This window comes from Bactrocera tryoni, chromosome 5 (genome assembly GCF_016617805.1).
Source record: "Bactrocera tryoni isolate S06 chromosome 5, CSIRO_BtryS06_freeze2, whole genome shotgun sequence".
NCBI classification, from domain to species: Eukaryota; Metazoa; Arthropoda; class Insecta; order Diptera; family Tephritidae; genus Bactrocera; species Bactrocera tryoni.
In genome coordinates, this window is record NC_052503.1 from 43016181 (window position 1) to 43043734 (window position 27554).

Here is a 27554-nt window from a genome sequence, read left to right on the forward strand (position 1 = left end):
ATATAAAGCCGTCTAAACCACCTGCTAACTGAAATTTTCTTCCGCTTTCATTTTTTTCGAACTTTAAAAATGTGTCGTAATATAAGCAGCGTTTGAAAGTATTCTCCGTCCTTGAGCATAAACTCTGATGTCAAACTTTAGCTTTGTTTGTCTCCAACATATCCACTTTCAGTGCTGTGGTTAACACTGCATTCAATTCTACCGTAAATCTGAATATGCTTGCGGTGTGTACCTGCTTCGCTAACTTTACTCCCTTTGCCCCCTTTCCGGTTTACCTATATACATACATATGTACATACAACTTGTTTATGAGAAAATTGCGCATCTCTTATACCAAATTTGTTATGTAGGCATGTGCTTGCATTCTTCACCAGACTAGACCACAACAATAACACAGCTCACAAAGCCTCTGCGCTTCCCATTAATAATTCTGCCCTTTGTGGACACGCTTCTCCACAAACTCACTCATATTTCAGGCAAAATAAATTTGTGTATACTCAAGCTTTTTGTTGCAACAACAATACTGCGAACGGTTTTGGATATGCTTATTTGTTCATATACCTATAATAATAATACGTGTGTAAATGCGCACCTGCTTACGATATGTATGTATGTAGAAGTGTCAATTTTCTTAAGATTTTTGTTTATGTAATCCCTACATTTTTTCATCAAACTCTCTACTAATTTTTACAACTTTATATATGTGTACACTTGTACATATGTATACAATTCTAATTGGAGTTGCTCATAACACCTATAATATGCTAATTACATACAATGCTGTTTTGTATTTTAATTTTCCTTTTCAGTATATGAATTTCACTTCAAAAGAATTGCACTTTCATTTACCATTTGGATTGAATGATGGTGTCGCATCAAGTGAAGTTGGTCGGCCGATTGGTTGTATGGTTTGTTATTGTTTTTACAAAATTGTTTAGTTGAGTTTGGCTTGAAAAACAGTCGGTTTTCATAAAACTGGTTTACGTTTTAACTTTTACATATGTTTTATCTGCTGCTTTAACACTACACTCGTTTCGTTTCGCCACAATTCGATTTTTTGCTTCTTCTTCTGCAACTTCTACCACTGCAGCCACTTCTACTTTTTTCACTCCTATTCTGCACTTTGCAAAGTCTACTTTTCACTGAATCATCACACACTTTTCATATAAATGCGCATTCAAAATATAAATTCACTTTTCTTTTATGAAAAACTTGTTGGTTTTTCAAATTGAAATATGTTTGCGGCTTGTTGTTTCGTCCGTCCCGAAAGAAAGTTATTTCTAAAGTATTTTCTTTCTTTTAAAAGAAAGAAAAAAATTATGTATTCTGTATGTATTGGTCCGCGTATCCGTTTCCGCGTTCGTATTTTACGTCCGTACAGCGCGACAGTTGCGAATGAATTGAAACACCCAAACACAGAAGGGAAGCATTGGTCATCGCCCAACGTCGGCGATGGCAGCAGACAATTTTCCGAAAACCGATTGTTATTTCCTTGCTTCGCTTTGTGCTTGACATTCGCATTGTTTTGAAAACGAATTGGCATGAAATCAAGCTGTCAGTTGACGGAATGCGTTCTGAAACGTACGTCATTCAAATAAGAAATTCATCTGTCAGTTAAAAATAGAGGCAAAGTAGTTACAAAACTGAATGAGTATTTTTTAACAGTCAAAAGAAAATAATAACACAAATGGTTAGTAGAAAACTTGAGTTATGTCAATTCGCTTTGAATTTAAAAAAAATTTTGCAAATCGATTAGGAAGTCAAAGTTTTTAAATGTCTTTTACGAAAAATTTTGCTTCATATATTAACATTTTACTTAGGCGGAAATAGAAATATGAAAATCAGCGCACAAACTATAAACGGAAATATTAAAAAAAATTTAGATATTAATTCATTAATAATAATTCCTCTATGGATTTGTAAGTAATATGAGAATGTTATATAGGGAAAGGTTTCAGTATTTGCTTAAATCTGAGGTAAGCTTATAAAATGTTGGCCAAAATTTTCACATGATTGACTCAAATGCCCTATTCTTTTAGAGGCATAAGGCTTGGTCAAAATAAACTTTATACAATATATAAAAATTACGTGTCACGTTGTTTGTCCGCGATGGACGCCTAAACTACTGAACCGATTTTAGTGACCAACTTAGAAGATAGAATAGTAAAAACCATTCATAAATAAAAAATACCGAACCGAATTTGTATTATTTAATTATAAATTACAGTCTGAATGACCACTGTCCTTAATAATTTTACTCTAAATAACTTTCGTTTTATATTTTCCATTTTTAAATATTGTTAGTTTCGTTCAACTTTCTCTTAGCACGTTCTTATTCGGTTCATATCCATGACATATACATAAGTAAGGGATTTCCAAATTTGGGCAGAAACTCTCATTGTCATATTAATTGTCAGAATCTTGAATGAAAGCATAAATATTTGGATTTGACTGAATCTTTATTTCCGTAAACAGCCTATTTAGCGTTTTAAAGGATTTCCTTTTAATTGTTTGTTTCTTTTCGTCCTATGCACACAGACAATCGATTTACGAAATTTATGTTGGATGGATCATCGGTCTATAAACCAAGCCAACAAAATATGGTTATATTATCGCATAAAAGCTCATTAGTTGATACGAAATATTTACTTTATGTTATGTCCTTAATATGTTTTTTATTATTGTTCAAAATCCGAAAGGTAATACAATTATGCTTATCATATAAAAAAGTGTCAATTTTAAATCAGATAACAAGTCATGTGTAACAGTTAAACAAAAGGAAAATGTGTTCTAATATGCATCAGGAAAATAATTAAATATAATTACTACGAAATAGAGATTAACTAAATGTTATTAAAATATTTATTCATAATTAGTAGTGCAATCCATTTAGTGGGTATCCGTAATTAATGAGTGTATATGCAATATCCCATTTAATAATAATTAATCCGCATATTTATACCAACTTATGCTAGTTTATTTTGAATTTTTGAATAAATATTAAATAAATATTTTTACATTATTCGGGCGCTCTAAGCATTATTTAAAAAATGTTAACACCAAAAATCAACTCAACATCTCAAGTATATTGTTATTCCCCTTTTACAATTTACATTTCCACTCCAAAGTATGTAAAGGCATCTCTTTCGACGGTGTGCGACAGAAGCGGAAACATGTACTTATACTCTGGCCATCCTGTTTCGTTTGGTTGCCGTGTGGTAAGGCACAGTAGAATAAAATTTGTTCAGTTTATTTCGTGCGTTGAACGTATTCGGTAGTGCTCTTTTGTGGTAAAAGTAGAAAAATTAGGAAAGTGTTTTACCGTGTGTATGTGTAATGTGAAAAAATTGTGAAGTGAAAATTTAAAAGAGGTATCAAGTGAAGATAAAATAAGCAAACGCTTTAAGTTCGTGTTGATGGTAGAATATCATTAAAATACCTCTTGTCTGGAAATGAAAATATGAAGTGAAAAGTTAAAAAATGTATAAAATTGTTAAAAATTAGAATCGGAAACGAAAGAGCTCAACGCACGCAAGCACACATACACAAATGAACACGTACACAAACATACGAACCAATGTAAAGATGGAACTAAAAAATTTTCACAATCTTTCTACATGATTTATTGACCAAGAAAGAATATAAAGAAACAATGAAGTAAAATGTAGAAGACGAAAACGAATGCAAGTGAAATAAAACATAATGAATCTATATTTTTAGATAAAACAAAATTGCGATTAAAAGAAATTAAATTATAATTAAAAATTACAATCGCAGTGGTGCAACAACTGTTTGCACTAAGTGTCGGCGGTGGAGGTAGGCAAAAAAAATATACACGAATTATGCTGAAATTTTATTTTTTAAAGCTTTTTATCGAAAAAGGGATGTTGTTATGTTCTTTGCATGCAATAAAGTTATACTTGGCAGGCTGAGAAGTGTCAAAACAGCGTGAAAATAGAATTATGTATTTCTTAAATGGGCGGGAGGTGTGTATTTAATGTATTGTAGTTGTTGGTTTATACGCGTATTCGTGAAAACGCTCAATTTGCGCACTACAATGCTCCCAATGGCTCACTTCGTGCGTTAGAGCTCTATCATTCGGCTTTGCTCCGCTAATATATGTATATATTACATTTACGTGAATGTATATACATTTCTACATTCATTCAGATATGCGTGCCTTGAGTAAATAAATTCTGATTGCGCGCCTTCAGCTAGGCCAAACAGACACGCGCACAATATCATGCCAAATACAATCCCAGTGTAGCGTTATACGCTTTGTCTTTTATGTATATAGTGCATTTTCATAGTTTTTAGCTTATATTGCGAGAATTTACAAAGTAATAATTTTTCTTATGACCACATTAGAAAAATTTCACGTATACCTTTTTCTACTGCATGCAAACGTTTTGACAGCAATCTCACTGACATAAAGGAAACGGAAAAGCATACATATCATTGCGCAGGTGGCATTAGTCATTTCCTTCGCACGTATGTTGATAAAGCTTTGCAAGCTGTCGCTATATCGCTCTGTTTGTTGTTGTTTTTTGTTTTATAAAAAGATGTAAGTAATGAGTAGCACGGCTAATGTATGTTTTTGCCGCCGTAGAGTCAACAACGTACTCATTTTTGCATCAGCAAGCATAATATCATTAACTCTCTCTATTGGCGGTATTGTGTCCGCATTTTCAAAATCAAAACAATCCAACACATCGGAAATCACTACGGCGATGTAAGCGGCAACAACGGCGACGTCGTCGACTACAATAACGTAAAGTGTGTTGACGTCGGCGTCGAAGAAAGTAGATGATTGTTTGTTCCTTCTAATCGTATTTTGTTTTGATTTCCGATTGCTTTATTTTGGTGCAGCATATGCAATGATTTTGGGTGGGTGTATTATTAAGGTGCTTGACTTGTAGTGCAATATGCGCGCCAAACTTTTCACATACATACACATCACATGTGTACTTACATATGTGATGAAGTAGGGATTTTTGATTAACCTGAAATCCGAAGGGAAAATATTGCACGGCTGATTAATGAAAGCTGGCACCGGAATTCCGACAGTCTAATTCGCTGCACCAAAGCGTAGAGAGCGTGGTAATTAATTGTAACACTCAGGAGTTTGTAATATTCTTTTTGCACTTTTTTTGATTACTCTTAAAGCAAGATTTTCTGACATACATATGTCCGCTATAGCCACAAATGTTACAGTTCTAAATAAGTATTTACATACATACATACATATATAAATATATGAACGCTCTCATATCTTTCAATAATCTGTAATAAACAGATGCCTTTTGAAACATAGATATTTTCGCACATATGTTTTTGATGCTTTATAACTATTATTTTCGTTGTTATTTTGTTTGTAAAGAAAGCGCAAATAATGTGTGATGTTTTTTGAGATCCTTATATACAAATAACTTAAAATAATTAGTTACATATAGGTATGTTTAAGGATGGTACTTAAGTTGTGCAATGAATCTGATATAAAAGGTTTTATTTTTGCTTTTGCTATATTATTGTGTTCTTGTTAAATATCTACAATTCCACATGTGTATGTTTATATCAACATGCATGTTCATACTTACTTACATACGTTTTCTTTCTTCTAGTTACCTACCTGAGTTACCGGTAATTCGATACTAATTTATTTATTTTTTCCTTCATACACTAAGCTTCTATATAAACTACATATGTATGTACATATATGAACATACTTATGTATGTACATAGTACATATGTGCTTTTCGTTGCCAGTTGTGGAGCTTCATGTCAATTTTGGCGCCTGTTTCCCCGCAATGCTGAGCTGTCGATTAGCTTTGCGGTGCAATAACCTTGTATTTAAAGTTGACAAATATTCATTAAAAATATTTCTGAATATCAAAAAATTGTACCTGAAAATATTTGTTTTACAATTAAAATATAAACAATTAATCAATTGATTTGTTTTATTTTTCTTATAAATTTATTTTCCCAGTTAAAAAAAAAATTTGCATATTATGAACTAAGAGCGGAAATAGGTTAATGTCAACTTTTTACGCACACAATTTACAGTTTTATATAATTTACTGCTATGTATCGTATCGATAAACAGAATTACTTCGAGTTATTGCATGAAGCGTATTTCTTTATTTTGAATATTGTATGGATATGACAAATAAGCAATTTGCAAGTGACAACATTCTCCTTGCAGGTGTTACATGTACATACATAGCATATATACCTAGTTTGTTTTCGTAAAGTGGTTTTCTAATGAGCAAACAAAATGCCTTGAACTTACTCACATAAGGATGTTATACGAAAGCAGATTATATTTAAGTAACCGAAGCAATAATTGTAACAACAGCTTAACATACAAACAAACAAGAAAATTTTAACAACGGAACAAAACTCAAGGAATCATTAAAATAGCTAATTAATTGTTTAAAAAAGCGTGAAGTAATATATAAATGGTTTCTACTTTTATCGGGCTATTGGGTGAGTGTATGCTTGCCTTTTATAATAGTTTTCGAATCACTAAAATTTATATTTATGTCTTACAGACATTCAATCATGGTGGGAGATACCGTGCATATCTCATTTTTGTTCATTGTTTAGTTCCGCTTTTGACTTGCCCGACATCGATATCGAGGTAGGTTGTATTGTATGTTTGGCATACTGGTTACATACAACTGTAAACTGTAAATTTTATTACAGGATCTTGAGTCGGCGCTGTTGTCGGATGGTACGGATGAAGACCAAATTGCGCTTGTTCCCGAGTTAATTGTGCGTTTATTAAAGGGATGCGATGCGCTCAAATCGGTAGCGAAAGAAATAACCCATAGCAATTATCAGATGTTCTTGAGGCGTTTTCTACGCCAACAGTGTCGCATACACAATACCGAAAACCACTTTGATACGGACATTGACTTTCAGTCACTGCCGGTGCGCAAACGTTTACAAATACTACACGATTTATGCCACTTTCGTCTCGACTCTTGCGACGTACAAGTTATACTAAGTAATTTGGAAGCCGATAGCTTGCGTGTTGAACCGCTCGGATACGATTCGAAAAATTCCGGCTATTGGTATTTCTATGGCACGCGATTATATCGCGAGGATAAGCCAGCATCGTCTTTGAATAGTTACAGTAGTATTAGTGGTAGTAAATCAACGACCACATCACTGAATGGCAAGGGAAGCGAAAGCGCTAAAGGTGCCGTTTGGCAAGTGATTTGTTTTACCGAAGAGGATTGGCAAAATTTAGCCAGCAAGTTTAAATCTTCAACAAATGCAAAAGAGCGTGAATTATATCAGATATTAGATGAGAATTTTCTACCCAAATTGCCGCAACTGTTTCGCGAACGAGAACGTTTGAGACGCAGAAAGTAAGTAAATGTTGTAAGAGCGCCGATTCTAATATTTATTTAATAGTTTCTTTTTAATTAAATAAACATATCTAGGTACAATTAAAGATAGCTTGCAGATGTGTAAAATGTCAACTGTGTGCCCACCACTGTGTAAAAAATTTCTTTCTTGGCTAATTTAAAAGGAGGTTCGATGCCATTAAAATATATATATAGTTTTTTTTTTTTTATACCCTGAACAGGAGTAAGTCGATTTAGCTATGCCCGTCTGTCTGTCTATATGCATATATGCAAATTAGTCCCTCCGTTTTTGAGTTATCGGTCTGAAATTTTGCAGACGTTCTTTTCTCCCCAAGAATCTGCTTATTCGTCAGAACCGCCCGTAACGAACAACTATAGCATATAACTGTCATACAAACTGAATAAACAAAACTTCCGTGCCCAAGACAGTTGCTTCTGCGTAACCGAATTTTTATCCGGCAAAGGCTTGAGTCAACTCATACTCGGCAGAATTCTCCCGCTACAACAATGACAAAAAATGTAATTGTAGTTTGCAAAACCCTTTTTCATGAAAAGGTATTTTCACGAAATTCGGTTTGATTTATTGTCTAAAACAACAATACAATCTCCGAGCAAATTAGATAAATCCGACCACTAAGCGTATAGCGGTCATGCAATTTGAATGATCAAAAACAAGTCATTGTATAAAAAAATTGTTATTTGACATATTTTCACGAAATTGGCATGTATTATTATATAGGGCAACCCCAAAATCTCTTTTAAAACCCTTTTATGATATATCACAGGTTTACGCCAATTAATAAGAGATTTAAGCAATATCTTTGCGAAATTTAAACATAAATCGAAAAATCTAGAATTTAAAAAATATTTTTATTATATGCAAATATGAAATTACATGCGTATGCAAATTATTTCTATATCTTTTTTCCATTTCTTCCATTCACAGACTACTTCAAGTACGCAATTCGACACGCATACGTAATATCGTCGAGCTAAAAGCGCGCCAAGAGCAGGAACGATTATTGCGTGAACGTCAACGCTATCAATTCGAGCCGCCAACGAATCTGAAACATCAGCAGTTGTCGTCAGTACAGAGCAGAGCAAGAAGACGGTTAGCGAGAGAACTTGCCACTACTACTTCTACTACTACCACTAGGGACAGCCAAAATTGAAAGAAAGAACAAAAGTCAAAAAAAAAAAACGACAACAAGCCTTCAAAATACAAATACTTAAATATTCCAAAAACACCATAACACTTAGAGAACTGTAATCAAATGAAAATGAATGCGAACGCATATCAATTGCTCATTATCCATTAAAATACAGCGAACTCAGACAGCAACAGAACAAACAAACGAAAAGAACAACAGAAGAAAACGAAATCTAGAAATAATCATTCAAAACACACGCATGCGAAATAAACTGACTTCGTGGAGGAACACAAACATACACATACATACAAGCATTTACATATATATTACATCAATACCTGCTTTCACTTGTCCATTCACCCAAGAATTTAACAAACATACATACATTGACAACATAAGAACTACAAACTGTCAAACATACATACATCCAAACTAATATTGCATTAAACACAAAAGTTTTGCTTCATTTTATGTATGCTCATGATTTTATGCGATGAAATTTGTTCATATCTATGCTGTGTTCTATTTCTGTTTGCTTAATTTTATTAATGGATTATATACTATGCATAAATATTAATTGATTGGACTGATTGTTGTCACCAAAATTGCAAACAGCCAAATGCAGACAAGTCAATTTCGTTTAAAGATTTTCCATGAGTTGACATTTCATAAGACAGCTAATTACAACTGACCGCTCATTCACAAACAATACTCAAAACCATTGCTAAGTAAGCACACTAGAAATTGAACGCTTCTTTTGGGAAATTTGCCTGTCGAAAAATATTTCATGCTATGCGGAATAGTGTAGCGCCGGCGAAGGGTGTTCCATGAAACTATGAAAAAAGAAATCGTGATAAAAATGAAAAACTAAAACAACATGAAGTATTAAAACAATACAGAAAAAAATAACTTGTTACGAGGCGTCAGTGGCAACAACAACAGTTAGCAGCAGCGGAACATGAAAAATTTACCGACTACGACAGCCATTAATTTGCATTTATTTCGGTTATTGTGGTAATCACAGCAAAATTGGACTGAACTTACGTTTGGTTTCGTTATTCAACTAAAAATCGAAAGAAAATTATACAAATTTAATAAAAGAATTTAAAAAACTATGTAAGCATGCTTTTTCGTCTTAAATTTCTAGCATTTGTTTCAGTTTTTTTATATAATTATTTATTTACTCATGTGTTACATTTACATTTAGTTAAGTTATTTATTAAGATATAAGCTTCATCTCCATTTGTGTTGCGAGCTTTATTTAAACACATTAAGACCGACGACTTTTACTCTGTCCACAATCACAATCATCGTGATGCTCGAATTTCAATAGTAGGCGGTATTATAGAGCATAAATTTGACAGTTGCGTTTAAAATATCAATTTTAAACAAATAGCCCAGGGTTGCAAATAATGAATTAAAAATTAATTTATTAACATTTGAAATAATTTGTTTTTTATTTTGTAATCACAAAACCTTAATTAAATAAGATTTGATGTCAGATACTGGATTAAAAAAAATGAATTCTCTTCCAAATGCGCGTTTGAAAAAAAAAATAAAAAAACTATACAAAAAAACTAATTACAAAATAATAAAAAATTATAATAAAGATAGTAATTGAAAAAAAAAATATTAATAAAACATAATAATAATTTAAAAAATAATAATAAGAATAATAATTTAAATAATAATTAATTTAAAAAATAATCTACATAAATATTTAATTTTAATTCCGGATTGAAAAACCAAAAAAATAGTATGGGATTGAGAAAGTTGTTTTAGTATTCATATTTTTTAGCGTTTGTACTAGAGCTCTTGGTATTCGAATAATCGATTAACCGGATAATAATATTCAGTTTGCGGAGTGTCCGGATAGCCCTAAGTCGTCGTCTATTCATTTAACCGCCCGATTTCAACTGTTCTATTCATTCGTTGTCGACTATTCGAATAGTAATTCAAAACCTCTCTACGAATGTAAGTTTATAAAAACTTTGCTGTATAGTAAGAAAAAAGCAAAGGCTGCTTGGATTTCAAACAATATTCCTTCATTCAAATACTCGCAGCAGAGCAAACTATTCGAATAGTCGTTCTACTTTGAATAATTTTAAGAGCTCTAGTTTGTACGTCCTCTACTGTTTTGGACTAGAGCATTGAAACGATTTATATTTTTATCAATATTTAATCTAGTATGTTGGCATTAAAAATTAAAATTTATTTTTAATTAATTATAATACTTTACAATTAAATTTAAAAAAATATTTTTCAATTCGAAACATCTTTAATATTAATTTAATAAAAAAATTTTAATGTAATAAAAAAGGTTTATAATTTTGAATCCAAAATTTGTGAATTAAACAATTTGCAACCCTGAACAGTTTTGATTTGGGTATATCGTATATGGTAATAACTTATATGTAGGTTTTTGCCCAAACGATTTCTTAAGCCATAACAAAAATCGGAGTTCCTAATACACAACTCTTACATAGTATAAATATTTGTTTTTTATTTTAACTCATGCAAATAACTGCAGTAATTGCTTTGTGTGAAATGATCGTATCAATTCTGTTAATTTTTATTCGATGACCATATTGGTAGCTTGAACCGTGTTCAAAAAAATCTTAAACACCACTTTTTATTCTATCTTTCCGTTATGTTTAGCGCTACTGGCATCCAATTTTTTTATATTGCTTTGGTCTTTTGCAAAACCATCAAATTCATACACAATTCTAACACAACATATCGATTAAAATCACTTAATACCATCGCTGTCATTTACATCGAATTAAATAAAATTAAAAGACGTATATTAATACATAATAATTAAAAACTGTTACTTTTTACAGCTCCCAATCCACATCGACCGCCAGTGGCATCTCCACATACGCCAGCTCCTTACGCCGCACAGCCACCACAAACTCCAGCGAGTTTCTCTGTCATCGTGAAACATTTTGTCTAACGCCGGAGGGTGAAGAGGAAGAACTTGACAACAATAACGGGAACGAGAACGAAAACGGCAGAGAGCACCAAACGGCCGATTGTTATAGTGCACAGCAGCTTGAGGTCAATCATAACACACCTGTTGATTGTGCAACCGGCGGTGTTGTAAGCACAACTGATTCGGTTCCAAAAGATTATTCCCTTACACTCGATCACTGTTTGCTAAACCAACAGTTGCTTTTACAAAATATCAAAGTTGAGCCACAAGACGACGAAAGGGAATATGGTGTGAATCCTCAAATTGCAACTGCGTACAATAACGCCTCCGTGTCCGCCCTGCAGAAAGCAGAAACTGGGCACCACTTCCCTCTGCGCTGTGACCAGTTGGAGTTAACGGCGCAGCAACCGTTAGACGGCACACAATTCACCTCACCGGCTCAGTTGGCTCCTGCTAAAGTGAAAAAGTCGCATCACAAGAAGAAGAAGTCGCAAAAGAAACAGAAAAAGAAATCTCGCGAGCATCGACGTCGTCGCAAGCATGTCACCAGTGCAAGTGACAACAACGGTAACAACGTTGACGCTTACAACACTGATCAAGTTCGTGCAATAACAAAAGACATAGAAGAAGTTGTAGCAGCAGACATAACACCAAAACAGAGTGCTAGCAGCACTAGCAACAGTAGCAGCAATAGTAATACTAATAGTCAAAGCAGCAATAGTAACAACAAATCACCCAAAACACGCAGCAGTCACAATAGCAAAAACCAGCAGACGCGGTCGCAAACGCAAAGTCACAGCAACGGCCAGCACACCAGCAACCACGTAGTACTTACGCATACCCCTTCGCTGAGTCCCGAGGATAAGGAGAACTTCTGTCGACAATTTACCGGTGACGCAACAGCGACTGGTGAATTACATGAATTGTCCGCCGCGGTCGCTGTTGATGCACTGGGTGATACCACAGGCGCCGTAGGCACTGGCACGCAGCACATAGCAACCACCATCATAAAGAAAGAGGTGGGTGTAGGAGTTGTACATGATATGGCACCAACCAGCAATATGAAATTGCCCGGCAGACAAACCAATAACTCACTCTCATCGTTGACTGGTAACATATTCATACCGCCCGCTTTGCGTGAAGACGCAACAACAGTTGCGACAGCGGAACGTGCAGAAAGCAAGTCGAAGTCATCGCCGGGATCAGGTAACAGCGCGGGTCACAAGAAGCATCATAAACATAGTGGGTCTGCATCGGGGTCGAATGCCTCCTCTGATACCAGTGTGACTGCGGAGAAAAATCATGGCAGTGGCGGTGGTGGGCATAAGAAAAAAATGGCGGCAGCCGCAGCAGCAGCCGCGGCAGCGTTTGCGGCAACGACAACAACGGCTGCAAGTGCGAAGTCATCGTCGCAGAACTCGGATAAAAGCGCAGATGAGTAAGTGTCTCAAATGTACTAAATAAAAGTTCCTTAATAAGCTTCTTAATCATTTTCATTCACACTAAAGTTTGAATTTTGTTTTATTGTGTGTGACAAAATACACAAAAATTGTTTATGCATTCTCTTGCTGTTGCTTGTATTGTGCAAATTCATGTCGCCAAAAAACACTACTATAAAGGATTATGCCAGGTTATTTTAGAGAGTGTGCTAGTGTCAGGAATCATTTAGAGTTTTGTTGAGACCGTTCCCAAGCTATCTAACCGGATTTTTATTCGGTCAAGGACTGTCAAGTCGGTAGCATTTCTCAAAATTGTGGGAGGAATACTTTCTTTAGTTGCTGTAGAATTAATGTCGTAACTTCTACAACAACAACTTTTATTGACAGTTCGACAAAGTAAAAAAGTGTGTTCGTACAAATAACTGACTCCGATCGTTCAGTTTGCATGTCAGCTATATGCTGCAGTGAACCGATTTTATATATATTTTATAGGGTCTCCAACGTTTCCTCCTGGGTGTTAGACACTTCGTGGAACAGTTAATATACTCCTCTCATGGTCTAAAAATTAATTAAATGTACAAATTCACCTTCATATTAAATAAAATAACTTGAATAGTTAAGGGTTTTTCATTAACAAACATTTTAGATTATTTAATTTTGCATACTCTCTTTAATCTGCATAATCCAACAATCAATCACTCAAATGTGCTACATGCTTTAACTTATAAATTTAGATGTGACTTTCTCGTTAAAAACATTGGTGACACAGGTTGCTGGCATAATAGCTTATTGTGCGTATGTATGTAAATACCTTCCTCATTTGTATCTCTGTATGTTTATAGGCTCATTGCCGTCTAATTTATATATGTATTTACACAAATATTTCCAGTCCTTTCATTATAACTTTCAATTACTCGCTTCTGTAAATATGTGCTTGTGAATGTATGTATGTTAGACATGTTCCTTGTTATTCTTTTCATACAATTTTCTAAACAACTTAATTTATTGAAGCCCTTTGCGCATGCTTCTTGTTTTCTTATTATCATTTCCATGTAGTTGTTGTTGTAGGAAAATCTCGACTCTTGTGCTCTCCAAACCAAACTAGTTAATATTGTAAATATTTAACAATTCATTTCCCTTTTTCTTTTGCTTACACTCTCTTTCATTATGTACCACATTCAATCATACATACATCATACATTATCCTTGCACACACACCCAAACACACAAAAATGCGTATTTGAAAATTTTCGTATTGCTGATTTGTAAATAATTTGTGAATATATCAATCATGCATTGGAATTCCCATCCTAATTACTGACATACTTAAAATATATGTACATATGTATATATGTAATTCATAATGAATTATGTATTACCATCTTAATTATTCTCCGATTTCATCATTATCATCAACGCAACCGCAAATGTAAACAACAACCACTACAAACATCATATATGGTTTTGTACACAAAAAAAAAAAAAATTGTAAATTGTAGAAATGTATTTAGTAAAAATCGCACCACCACCACAACCACCTCAAACACCAAAAACTCAACCTCAGCAACCATCACTACCACCACAACCTCAAGTACCAAAATCACTTCAAATCATACCGCCTCGACTGTGTTTAGAAATGCGTCGCATGGTGCAGAAGCAGCCGTAGTCACAACAACAACAGCAACAGCAGCAAAAACATTTGTGTCAACGTCATCGTCAGGCGCCAATACAATGGCGACAGCAGTGACTAAATGCTATTTGAAACATGCTAACAATCAAAACCAAAGTTCTCACAAAACTACTAATCAAAATTATTTAACCTCCCAATCCAATAATTGCTCCAACTCATCTGTCAATTACCATCAACATCATAATCATAATCACAATCATCATCACATCCCAAATCATAACTATAACCATAATCATAACCGTTATCATCACCAATATACGCACCAAACGCACGCTTCCCATTTCCCAATGCATTCCTGTGCCACCAATCAATTGACATCAACATCGTTGAACGCCTTTAATTATGCTTCCAAAAATTCCACGAATACGAATTTTCTCAGTTTCACCGAAACGGAAGAAGTACTACAAATCGGTATGCACAAAGTGCTCGTCTATGTGAAGAACCACCGCGATGCCTGGCCCTTTATGGATCCCGTTGAGGAGGACATAGCGCCACGTTATTATTCCATTATACGAAGGTGAGTTTGTAAAGAATTCTTTAACATTTCTTATTTTTTATGTAAAACAAGAAGAAACTTTAACTTCGGATGCACCGAAGCTGGAAAGTTTCATACATGCACTTGATTTTGATCCATCGGTTTGTATGGCAGCTATACGCCACAATAGTCTGATCCGAAAATTTGTTTGGCTTTTGTTGTAGCATTGCCTTGGTAATAATAAGTTTTCCATAAAAGAACTTGATTCTGATCGTTTAGTTTGTATGCTAGTTATATGGTATAGTAGTCCGATCTGAACAACGTTCTCGGGTATTGAAGCGATGCCTTGGTTAATAATCTATGCCAAATTTTGTGAAATAAAACAGCTTTCCATACAAAAACTTGAGTTTGGTCTGTCATATCGACCTATTGTAGCAGGCTAAACTCCTATTTATCCAGAATAGACCCCGACATATCCAATGTATGTCCTGCATGCAACGAGTGCCCGCATGATACTGACCACCTCTTTGCATGCCCTGCCAACTCTACTCATCTAATACCCTTTTCCCTTTGGTCCGACCACGTCGAAACAGCACGTTTTCTGGGCCTCCCGTTAGATGACGTTGACGACAACATTGATAACCCTTACCATCCTAACGGGAATTGAGAAAACGTTTAAACAAAAAGAACCTTCTCTATAATAAACTAAAAGCAATTCTCTAATATTTCTATTTTCCTTTTTTGGTACAGACCAATGGATCTCTTAAAGATGGAAGACAAACTGGACAGTGGTAAATACAATAAATTTAGTGACTTTCGCAATGATTTCAAATTGATTGTGAACAACTGTCGCCTCTACAATGGACATAACAATGGTGAGTAAATGAGCAGCACCGAAAAACATCGAGTTATTAAATTTCTCTTTTAGAGTACACCGAAATGGTAAATAACTTGCAAGAGGCGTTCGATAAGGCCACCAAAAAATACTTTGATAATTTATCAGACGAAGAGGAGGACGATCCTAGTTTGGGTTATCCGGCAGCAGATTCCAAGATGAATGTCTTCCGTGAGAAATACTTCAATAAAAAGTCTTCAAAAGATGCAAGTAGCGACAGTCAAAGCATAACAACGGATGCGGAGAAGAATGCTGTGGATAAAACTACACAGAAAAAGAAAAGCAGCAAAAAACATGCGCACTCTCATTCACATGAATCCGTAATACCGATAAATAAAGACAAATATGCTGATAGTGCGGACGAAGACTTTGATGAAGGGAATGATGGTGGTGGTCCAGAGCAGCGTGGCACAAAGCGAAAGCGTAAAGAAAAGGATAAACGACGTAAGAAGAAATCGAAAACTAAAGCAGCAATGGTGGAAAAACATGGCACAGATGATGAAGATGACCTTGAAATGGAGGAAAATGTGGCTAATGAGGATATTCATGAAAATATGGAACATGAACAGAGCACAAAAAAGAGTAAAAGTAAACAAACGAAAGACTCATCGAAAAAAGGAAAGAAAAGCAAAGATAAAAGCGAAAAATCATCCAAATCAACAAATAAGTCTTCAAAAGGCAAAAGTGATAGTGGAAAATCAAAGAAGCAGAGCAAAAAAAGCAGCAAATCAAGAAGTCATAACTCTGAAGATTCGGTTATGTCTGAAGACGAAGAGCTTGAGACAACATTGGAGCCAGAGCCGGAACCTCAGCTGGACCTTGATGAGCAATCGGATATGGAGCCTGAGCCGGATACTGAAGATGACGCCGATGACGATGATGAGAGTTTTGAATATCCCGCTGCTAAAAAGAGCAAAAATAAGGCAAGCAAAGAGAGCAAATCGCATACTAAATCTAGTACTACCGCTGGGCATAAGAAAAAGACTACACCAAATAAATCAAATCCGAAGCAGCACACATCCAACAAACATCAAAAGGGTAAATGCAAGAGCAGCAAGTCGAAGGGAAAGTCTAAAACGGCGCAAGCCGATAGCGAATGCGATAGTGAAAGTGAATCGGAGAAGCTACTAAAGAAAAAATCCAATGTCAATAAGGATATGCCACCACCAGCGGTGGATGCGCTTGCCGCATCAGCTTCTGAGTTGGAGGAGGAGGTAATCGACGACGATGATGATTCGCGTTCGCGCAGTATGTCACCGTTTAAGGTGGATCTACATAAGAAATATTCCAAAAGTGCACTTAACGATGATCTCTGCGATTTACTGACAACAGTCAAAAAGGTACCCGGCAGCACAACGGCGCTAAATTCGAATCAAAAGCATACCGCGGTTACTGACGATGAAGAGGACGATTTCAAGTCTTTGTCTAGTCGTAGCTCAACTCCAGTGCGTGGCTCCAGCGAGGAGCGCAAGACAAAACGCGCACCTAAGAAGAATGTACGTAGTGCGAAAAAAGATGAGCCACAAAGTAAGAGCGGAGCGACAAATGCTTGTAAAAAGAACGCCGAAATTGATGAAGCGGCGGCGGCTGAGGCAGCAAAACAAGCCGAGCTGGAGATGTTGTTGCCTTTCTTGGATAAATATGAGTTGATTAAGTATCGACGTAGTCGAGCGAACAATTTGCAACAGACCGCAGCACAGAACACAGTTGAAGATGGCCAGAAAAGTGGGCGAGGTCGTTCGAAAGAAAGCGCTGCCAAGAAGAAGGACGCAGCCAAAGCTGTGGATAAATCGGCTGACAAGACCAACGGCGAAAATGCTAAGCCGCGCAAAAACAATAAGAAAGCCAAAAAGAACACGAGTGCAAAGGAAGTGAAAGAAGTATCTGACACTGATGAAATTAAAACGCCGCCAAAAGAGGAGAAAAGTGCGAAAACCGATGAGAAAACATCTGCCAAAGCATTGAAGTCACCTATGAAAACCGAGGTTGCAGTTGAAGAACTCAATGATAACCCAACGAGCAATAATATTTCGCAGAATAAAAGTGTTAAAAACATTGAAAAGAAACCGGTTACAACGCCGGATAAACCGGCATCAAAACGAAAGGAGAAGCCTAAGCCGGAACCAACAGCTCCTGTAGTACAAGAGGAAGAACCGCCAAAGAAGCCCATTGAAAAGCCTGTAGCGCCAGTGCCACCAAAAAAGGCTTTGCAAAAGAAGGCCGCCGCCAGTGCTGCTGCCAACAAGAAGGCTAACAATAAGCCAACCGGCAGCACTGTGTCGAATAAGACTTCTTCGACCAACATTGAGGCACTAGACGTCGAAACTGAGCAGACGCTTAAAGACATCAATCGTTGGCTGGAGCATACGCCACGTTTTTCGGAGTTTAGTTCGGCAAGCAACTCGCCTTCACGCTACAATCTGGATGAGTTCGATGCAGCAATACCCGCCAAATTAGAACCGGCCGACTTTCGACGTCCAGTACCGATCGCGCCGCCTAAAATCGATTTAGTGCCCACGAAGCTAGCAGATGTTCTAGTTGATTTAGTGGCCGATGGTGACACAGTAGTTGCCGGTGGCCTTAAGAAAGAAGTGATCTCAGAGTTAATAACTACCGGCAACGCAGGTAGCGCAGTGGGCGGCACAGCGAGTAGTGTAAGCTCCAGTTGTGGCACACCACCACATTCGGTAACGTCTGTCAACTCAGTTGGGAGCACATCAGCAAATGCATCATCCAATAACTCGGTTGTTACAGCACCATCGATATCATCAATTGCCTCTGCTTCCGCTGCGAATCAACCTACTTTGCTGATACCACCGCCTCCTGCCACAGTTGCGCCAGCCTTGACTGCTTTGGCTCCACCGAAACCCAAAGAGCCCAGCACTACCCAATTGTTGCTGAATCCACCACCTCCGCCACACATTAAAAACCAATTGGCTAAGGAAGCCAAGCGAAAGTCGCTGAAAGAGAAGCTGCAAGCGGCTGCCAATCCACGTCGCAAAGACTTACTGCGCACAATCGAACGTTTGCAACCTGGTAAAGCTAAAGGCAATCTTTTGCAGAATCTAAATAAACCTGACGAGCATTTCCCCTTGGGTCCCGTAGCGGCTAAAACGAAAGAAGTGAAAAATGCGCTGATTGTAGACACTGGTGATAATGCGCCCAAACTAAGCTTGGGTACGGTTATAAAAACCGATGATTTTGCCATGGGGCAATCACATAATTTCATCGACGAATTGGCTAGTAAAACTGAGGCGAAATCAATAAATAGCACAGAGAAGGAAGCTGAGGAGAAATCGAGCAAAACCAGCTCTGCGCTTGAAATAATTTCGCCTTTCACACCAAAAGTGCCAATAACAGCTGCTGCAGATTCTGAGGTGGCGTCTGAAAAGAAAGCGGTTGAAGCGTCTGGCAGCGACTATACGAAACCTTTTGAAAAACTGTTAGAGAATAAATCTACTGCAAGTGCGGATTCTGCCAGCGGTGCAGGCGCAAAGGAAAAGCCCAATTTAAGTGCTTGGTTGAAGGCCTTTGGTGTGCCAAAGAAAGCTAAGAAATCGGAGGAGGAAGAGAAGCAGCAACAGCAACAGTCAGACGCCAATGAATCGGCATCTAGTGCCGGTGTTGGTTCTAGCTCGACAAAGTCGAATGATGGCGCTGCGTCAGCGTCAATATCCTCGACTGGTGCCACCGCTGCAAGCAGATCTCCCACTTCGGCTTCGATGACCGGTGGTGTCGACTTTTCCTTACCCTCGGCGCCAAGACAGCGTAAAGCCAGCACTGGCAGCACCATATCCGAGCGTTCTTCGTTCAGTCAGGACCCCGACTCGCCGCGTATAGCAATCGATGAACGTTATGGCTCCTATACGGGTGCAAATTACACTTCGCCAATTGGGGCTTCACCAATCGGTGCATCACCGATAATGGTTTCACCGAAACCCGATGAAATTACCAAGCCTACCTCACCGTATCCATTGAATGGCGCTATTAAGGCGGGTTTCTATCAAGACACCACTACCAAAAGCAGTCCTGATAAAAGTTGTAGCCCACGTGAAATGCCTTCACCATATCCTCAATACTCACAACATATATACTCATCGGCTTCATCGCCAAATGTTTCAACACCGGAATTAAGTGGTACATCACCGTACGGTGGCGCAAATAGTTATAATCCATCTGGTTCTGAAGCTTCCAAAACGCCCGTTTACTCATCCACCTCACCACTGCCGAACCTCTACGATCAGTACAAGCAACCACGTTCGCAAGAATCCGATTACAACTCATCGATGAGCCCGAGTACGCCCAATCCAAATTCACCATATCAGCAGCCACAAAGCTCACCATACACCACGCAGTCGCATCAATCACCATACCACCATCCGAATTCACCGTATCATCAGCAACAGCACTCACCTTTCCACCAACCGACACACAGCAGCCCAGCACACACATCATCCAATGCAACACCTGCATTGCCGGTTGGTGCTACCTCGGTTCACTCGCCTCTGCATCAGCAGCCGCATAGCCCTATGACTAGTAGTGTAGATTCGCCTGCTTCGTCTGCTGCGACACAACCGCCTACACCATTGGCACATTCACCAGCCGATCAGCCACATTCGCCCTACCAACAGCCAATGAATTCGCCGTATCAATCGCAGGTGCCGCAGTCGCAAACGCAACCGACACAGACACAGCAAAAACAACAGTCGCAGCAAAATGCAAATGCACTCTCACCATATAGCCAAAGCAGTATGAGTCCCTCGCCATACCAGGCACCTGTGGGCACTCCGGAGTCCCTAAACTTCAATCAAATAACACAAAATGCAGATGTTGGTAAAGTGACACCGGTGGCTACGTCTGCACCAGCAGCAGAACCGAGTGTTGCAAACAACAATAACACCAATAACAGCAACAACATTGCCTCCAATGTTGCTAATGTAACGGCGGTGCCAAGTTATGTGCCAACGCCGCATGACCTTTATAATGCATCGGCTATGGCGACAACGCAATCACAGCCACAGGCGATGATACAACAGCAGCAGCAACAGCAACAACAGCAGCAACAACAACAGCAGCAGCAGACAGACAACTTGCGTGCTCTTTACGGCTCCGCGCTTAGTTCTGCCGCCGCGTCCATTTTGGATGGTGCAAAGCATACGGACTGGAACATGGCAGGAGTGCAACAGTTGCAGGGTCAAATGCAGCAGCAGCAGCAACAGCAACAACAAACACACCAGCAGCAACAACAACAGCTGCTGCATCAACAGCAGCAAAAGCAACAGAATGCTCAACAACAATTGCAACAACAACAACAGCAGCAGCAACCACAAACTCTGCAACAGCAACAATCGCAAACTCTGCAACAGCAACAGCAACAACCACAAACTCTGCAACAACAGCAGCAACAACCGCAAACGCAACAACAGCAACAACCAAAACCGCAATATCCTACTTACGCTCAATATCAATCGAAAGCAGCTGCTGCAGCCGCCGCTGCTGCCGCTTCCACCAACAAAGAAATGCCCGTTGCAGATAAGACAGATGCCGACAAGCGACAAAACGTTACACTCAGCTACGGTGACAACTCTGCCAACGATATGGTGGCATTTATGCAACACATGCACCAACAAGCGCAGGCACATAAAAACTCAATGACCGCCATATCGACGGCTACGGCCTCCAGTTCTGCGCCTCAAGCCTCAACCACGGCTCCAACCACTGCGGCGGTGAATTCCACCAACACTAACGCCAACTCCCTCAAGCGTACAGCCGAAGACATGCTTGGCATGGATTATAGCGGCACCGGTGCAGGCAACACAGCCAACAAAATGCAAAAGTGCGACAATAATACAGGCTTGCAGCAGCAAGTGTCGCAGTTGTCAACGCAGATTAGCAAACAACAGCAAATGTTCGACAGCTTTTTGGGCGCCATGCCGTTTGGCAAGCACTTAGGCAGCATTACGCCGGACAAGGCGTTCGAAATGTATAATCGTGCGGCATCGATGGGGTTTCCCAAAGACTATGTCAAGGATAATAGCTGTCAAATGCAACAACAGCAGCAGCAACATCATCAGCAACAACAACAATCACATCAGCAATCAAATTCTGCTACCAGCCAACAGCAGCCGCAGCACCACCAGCAGCTGCAACAGCAGAAGCAGGCTCAACAATTACAACAACAATCACACAATCAGCTGCAGCATGGTCAACAGCAACAACAGAGCCAGCACCACCAACAGTTGCAACATAATCAGCATGCGCAACAGCAGCAAACACAAGCCCAACACTTATCCAAGTCGGGCATGGATAGTATAACAGCCAGTTTGCTAAATAAACCCTTAAATTATGGGGCAAGTAGTTTACAGCAACAACAACAGCAGCAGTTAGGTCGTGGACAGCAAATAAATCAGAGTTATTCAGCACAGACGCAGCAATCGCAAGCAGCACAACCTCAACAACAACAACAGCAGCAACAAAACACGCAGCATCAACAGTTGTCCGCTAAACCGACTGCATCTACCGCTTCAGCATCTGTTGCCGGAACAACGCTTGATGCCAGTAACATGCTGAATATGTCCAGCCACCATCTGACGCACCATCTGTCGGCCTATAACAAGCCGACGCCACCGCCACCACCAACGCAGACCTACAGCAATCCGGCTGCCTCATTGTTGCATCCGTTGGCCGAGAGTTTGTTCGGCTTGTCGTCTGCCAGTGCCGGCTTTTACGACAAAAATATGCCGCCAGCGGCTCACATGTATAATGCAGCGGGTGGCGCGAAAAATCTCACAACTTCTCAGTTGTACTCCAACCCTGCGTCTATCGCGGCCATGAGTGCGAGCGCCGCTGGTATGTATGGCAACCCGCAACAACTTTCGGCGGCTACAGCGGCGTCCAACGCGTACGGTGTCGGTGTGCCGAACACTAATTCTAGTTGCAGCAATAATACCGGCAATCAGCAACAGCAGAATGCAACTGCTGTCGCAGAGGTTGCCAAGCCGGTGGCCCCCGTAGTGCAGGCGCCAGCCAAGCGTGGGCGCAAAAAGAAGGCGTCAACGATTGCCGCAGAGGCGGCAGCGGCAGCTACAGCAGCTGCTAAACTCCAGCAGCAACAACAACAGCAGCAGCAGCAGCAACAGCAACAACAGCAGCTGCAGCAGCGTCAGCAGCAACAACAACAGCAATTGCAACAACAACAGCAACATCAGCAGCAGCAACAACAACAGCATCAGCAACAGATGACGCAAAATCACCTGCACGCCTCACAATACAACACAGCGGCGGCGCACATGTCACAATTGTCCAGCGCCGCGTCAGTAGCTTCAGCACAGCCTGCCCATCAAAGCTCTAGCGGAGTGCCTGCACATTTGCAAGCGCATGCGCAAGCACTGCAACAAGGTTTTCCACTCTACGCTGGCTTAAAAACCGGTGCTGTTGGTTCACCGCTTGCCACGTCTAGCAGTTCCAATTCCGCTGGGGCAACTGCTACCGGCCAATCAGCCGCCCACAGCACAGCAACTGCGTCTGCAGCCTCAAATGTAACCGCAGCGGGTGGCGTTGATGTAGCGACGGCAATTTCGCTGAAGACATCCGCAGCGGAAGTCACCGGCATGGTGCCCGGTAGCGCTTTCAATTTCGGCCCCACACCCGGCACACTCGGTTTGTACGGCGATCAGGCGGCAGCAGCTGCGGCCAGCAGCTATTTGGATCAATTCAGAGATGCATCAAATCCCTACTATATGCCAACTGCGCCGGCGCCGGCTCATCGCAATTCGACCAGTGATGCTAGTGCTGCGGAGAAAGCGCAATCGGCGCTCAATTCAGGCGCCACTGCAGCTAGCGTATATCCATTTTTGACAGCGCATACAACACCGCGTGCTACACCCTACTCATTCATGCATAATACGGGCGCCACACAATTGGCCGATCCCAATTCTCAGTTATATTCGTCATATTTGCGGCGCGAGGACTTTCTCATGTTCAACCAAGGTCTATTGGGACGTGGTGCTGGTGCGGCTGGTTATGGACAGCCACCGCCGCCAACTGCATACCGGCCATCCTCGTTGGGTATGCCCAAGCCTTATGACATCAATCGTTCGTGGTTTTAGCAGTGCGCCAACAACACCGCCCAAGACGACATAGCTGGACAGTTGACAACCGCAGCAGCAGCAGCAGCAACTATGCCAGGCGTTGAAGGCACGTCCAGCAATGGCAATGTAATGGGCGGACAACAACAACAGCAGCCACAGTTGGAGCACCAGCATCAGCAGTTGCAGCCGCATCAGTTGTGAAGCATATTGCCAACGACGATGGCGTGTCTAAGATCACCAACAACCCGCGTGCATAATTACGCTACAAAACAAAGTGTTGTTGTTGTGTGTACGTACATATGTGTGTATAGCGGCGTATGCTTTGCTAACATGCCAACTATCATTACCTTAGGTGCAGCTTTAGTAGTTCTACGACAAGGATATATCAGCATTAAGTCGATATGCATAGTGTAAAGGGAGTGTTAGCGTTGTTGAAGTGTTAACAACTTCGTTTCATACAAGTATATACTACATTTATGTCTAACATATTGCAATTAGATTAGAGCAAATGCAAAAACGTTCTATTAGTTTAGTACATATGTTTATAATTAAGCACAAAGTCTATTTATGCTTTTCTGTAGATAAGTGTTGACCGGCCGCCCAGTCGTCAACGAAAATATTGTTATATTATGGTTCCATTTGGGATACGATAAGTTGGTGAATTACTATTGCGTAGTTAAGTTTACTATTATGTAAAATGTTGCTTATATTTAAAGTGAATAGAAATTCTCGTTTTACGCTATGCGCTGACTCTATAAGACATGTAAGTGTGTGTGAAGCATTATATTAATGATTAATTTTAAACACTCATATATAAGTATGCTATAAGAGCATACAAAGCATAGTCATTTAAATTTCAATACACTGTTGTAACAGTAAGTTTTTAAATTTGTATATAGATACATATGTAAACATATATACATACAGACACAACATTTAATTTAATATTATGTAAGTGAAAAATTCTACGCATATACTATGTATTAAGCTAACAGGAGATTAAGCAAAGCAAAATATCACTATTACTATATACATAAGTATATCTTATGATTCCTTCATTATGCGCTAGTTTCTTCCCATTCAATATTTGTATAGCTTCAAATGTAGGCAGGAACTTTAAAATAAATGTAACGACTTATTTCACAATTTAATAGGCTTCATTTAATTGCTTCATTCATGTATGGCAGTGTGACAACGAATTGAACTAGCTCGTCAACATTCCTTTCGCGTCTGTTTGGTATGGACTTGTGGACTCTTTGTAATTTATAAATGTCAGTATTCGTGTGTTAAAATAATCTGCAGTTTCACGCGTGTTGGTTTTAAGCATTATTTCGAAAAAGAAAAAAAAATAAATAAAAAAATTATTTAAAAAGAAATAAAATGAAATAAGCAGTAGAGAGCAAGTAAAGTTGGTTTAGTGTTTATGTCACTCACTTTGTTAGTTAGCCAATTACTCCGCGATCAGTTTTCTGTTTGCTGTTTGTTGCATCCGTAGGTTTTTGAAAATAATGCAGCTATAAAATCTCATTTTCTTTAAAATTTTGGCAACGCGTAGCTGTTTTAAATCAAAAATGCTAGATATGTAACCTGTTGGCATTCTGCTGCAGCGTGGCATGGAGTAATTTGCACTAGCATGCGATCAAAAACGTTACAAAGTTAAAAGCTTACTTAAAATGTAAGAATTATAAAAGGAAAAGCAATTAAAAAAAAATCAGGTCAACATTTTTAGTTTGAACAAATTTTAGGGGGTATTGTAGTCTTTAAATAAAGAAAATCGATTTTTTTTAAATTTATTTTCGAAGTTTAGCGAGTCCTGCATATTTCTAGGATTTTTGAAAATTCACATTATGTTCGGAGATATTAATATCATATCGGATGTATATGTATGTATGTATGTATGTATGTATGTATGTACGTACATATGTACATATGTATGTATTCCATCGGAAATATGGATATTATATCGGAGATGTGGGTATTACAACGGAGAAATATAGATATCATATCGCATTTTAGGTAACTATAAGGAGATGTAGGAATACGCGAAACTTTAAACGCGTTTTTCTTGAAACTATTTTTTTTATCAAAATGATACCCACGATTTCTCAGTTTCTACTGAACCGATTTTCCTCAAATTTTTAGAGAGTCTGCTTTATAGACTTCTCTATGTCTATCCATGTCCATATCTCCAAATTAAAAAATTTCCAATTTAAAAAAATTGTAAATTTAAATTTAAAAATTTGTAAATTGTAAATTTAAATTTTTTCCTAAATTGTCCAATATTTGTATAATTTATACAATTTTTTTTAAAATGCTTCAAATTTTGAAAAATGTTTCAGTTTTTGAAAATATTTTAAATTTTCCAATTTTTCAAAAATGCTTCAATTTTGTTTTTTAATTTTCCAATTTTTTTTTTTAAATTTACCAATTGTTAAAATTTTCTAATTTTTTAAATATTTAAATTTTTAAAAAATTCCAAATTTTTCAATTTTAAAATAATTCAAAACAGGCAAAAAAAAAATAGTTCACAAAAAATACTTGCTCACGATTTGTTTTCGAGGCGGGCAATTTCGTGAAAAATTTTCAATTTTAAAATAATTCAAAACAGGCAAAAAAAATTGTTTACAAAAAATACTTGTTCACAATTTGTTTTTGAGGCGAGCAATTTCGTGAAAAATTACAGTATTCTAAATTAATAATTTTTGTTTTATGTTTCAGATTGCTAGGAGAGTTGAAATCTGTTGGTCATGTGCCTATTTGTTGAGACCCTGTACTTCATCAGCTGTTAATTTTTAAAAATTTTTATTTTTGAAATTTTAAAAATTTTTAAATTTTTTACTTAAATTTTATTTTTATTTTTTATAATTTTTTTTTTTTTTTTTAATTTTTTATTTTTATTTTATTTTTAATATTTTTTTTTTTTTTATTTTTAACATTTTTAATTTTTAAAAATTTTTTTAATTGTAATTTTTGAATTTATATTTTTTAAATGTGCTCTTCCGATTTAAATTTTTTAAATTTTTAATTTTTTGAATTTATAGTTTTTTAAGTTTCTAATTTTCCATATTTTTAATTTTTATATTTTTATATTTGCAATGTTTTAAATTTTAAACTTCTTAAATTTTGAATTCTGCAAATTTTTAAATTTTTTGTTAAATTTTAATAATTTAATTTTTTAAATTTTAAATTTTTTAATATTTATAAATATATAATTTTTCTACGTTTTCTTGTAATGTTAATAAATAACCAACAAAAACATTGGTTAGTAAAAATATTGGTTGCCTTTTTTTACGGCAATTCAAAAATTACCTGAAATTCATGTTTCTAGGCTAGAATACCCTCTTAAATTTATTTACTTACATTTCTTGGGACATCATGCAAAAACAAAATTAAAAGTAAAAGTTTCAAACATTAACGTTAACCTGCCGACGTTGGAGGCGTTTTAACTTTAAATCAAAAACTATATTTAAGTGTTTGCAGCTGTTATTGTATATAATTTGTCA

General features: G+C 37.8%; 2 protein-coding genes across 3 annotated transcripts in view; one reads left to right on the top strand and one right to left on the bottom strand.

Moving 5' to 3' along the window:
• Positions 1–1409, bottom strand: part of LOC120778097 — a 103012-nt gene extending 101603 nt beyond the window's left edge. Inside the window, exon 1 of the mRNA XM_040109799.1 lies at positions 850–1409. The gene's annotated coding sequence lies outside the window, so the exon portion shown is untranslated. The remainder of the gene's footprint in view (positions 1–849) is intronic.
• A 1736-nt stretch (positions 1410–3145) lies between these two features.
• On the top strand, positions 3146–25202 carry LOC120778443. 2 transcript variants are annotated; one of them, XM_040110232.1, is made up of 9 exons: positions 3146–3816; positions 6203–6486; positions 6552–6640; positions 6706–7376; positions 8323–8487; positions 11371–12900; positions 14401–15108; positions 15817–15941; positions 15995–25202. In XM_040110232.1, exons 2-9 carry the CDS (start codon positions 6459–6461, stop codon positions 24067–24069), a joined length of 11391 nt encoding a protein of 3796 aa, XP_039966166.1. In that variant the 5' UTR covers positions 3146–3816; positions 6203–6458; the 3' UTR covers positions 24070–25202. The 2 variants fall into 2 exon arrangements, with proteins under 2 accessions (XP_039966166.1, XP_039966167.1); XM_040110233.1 differs by having other exon boundaries at positions 3147–3816; positions 14971–15108.
• The last annotated feature ends 2352 nt before the right edge of the window (positions 25203–27554 follow it).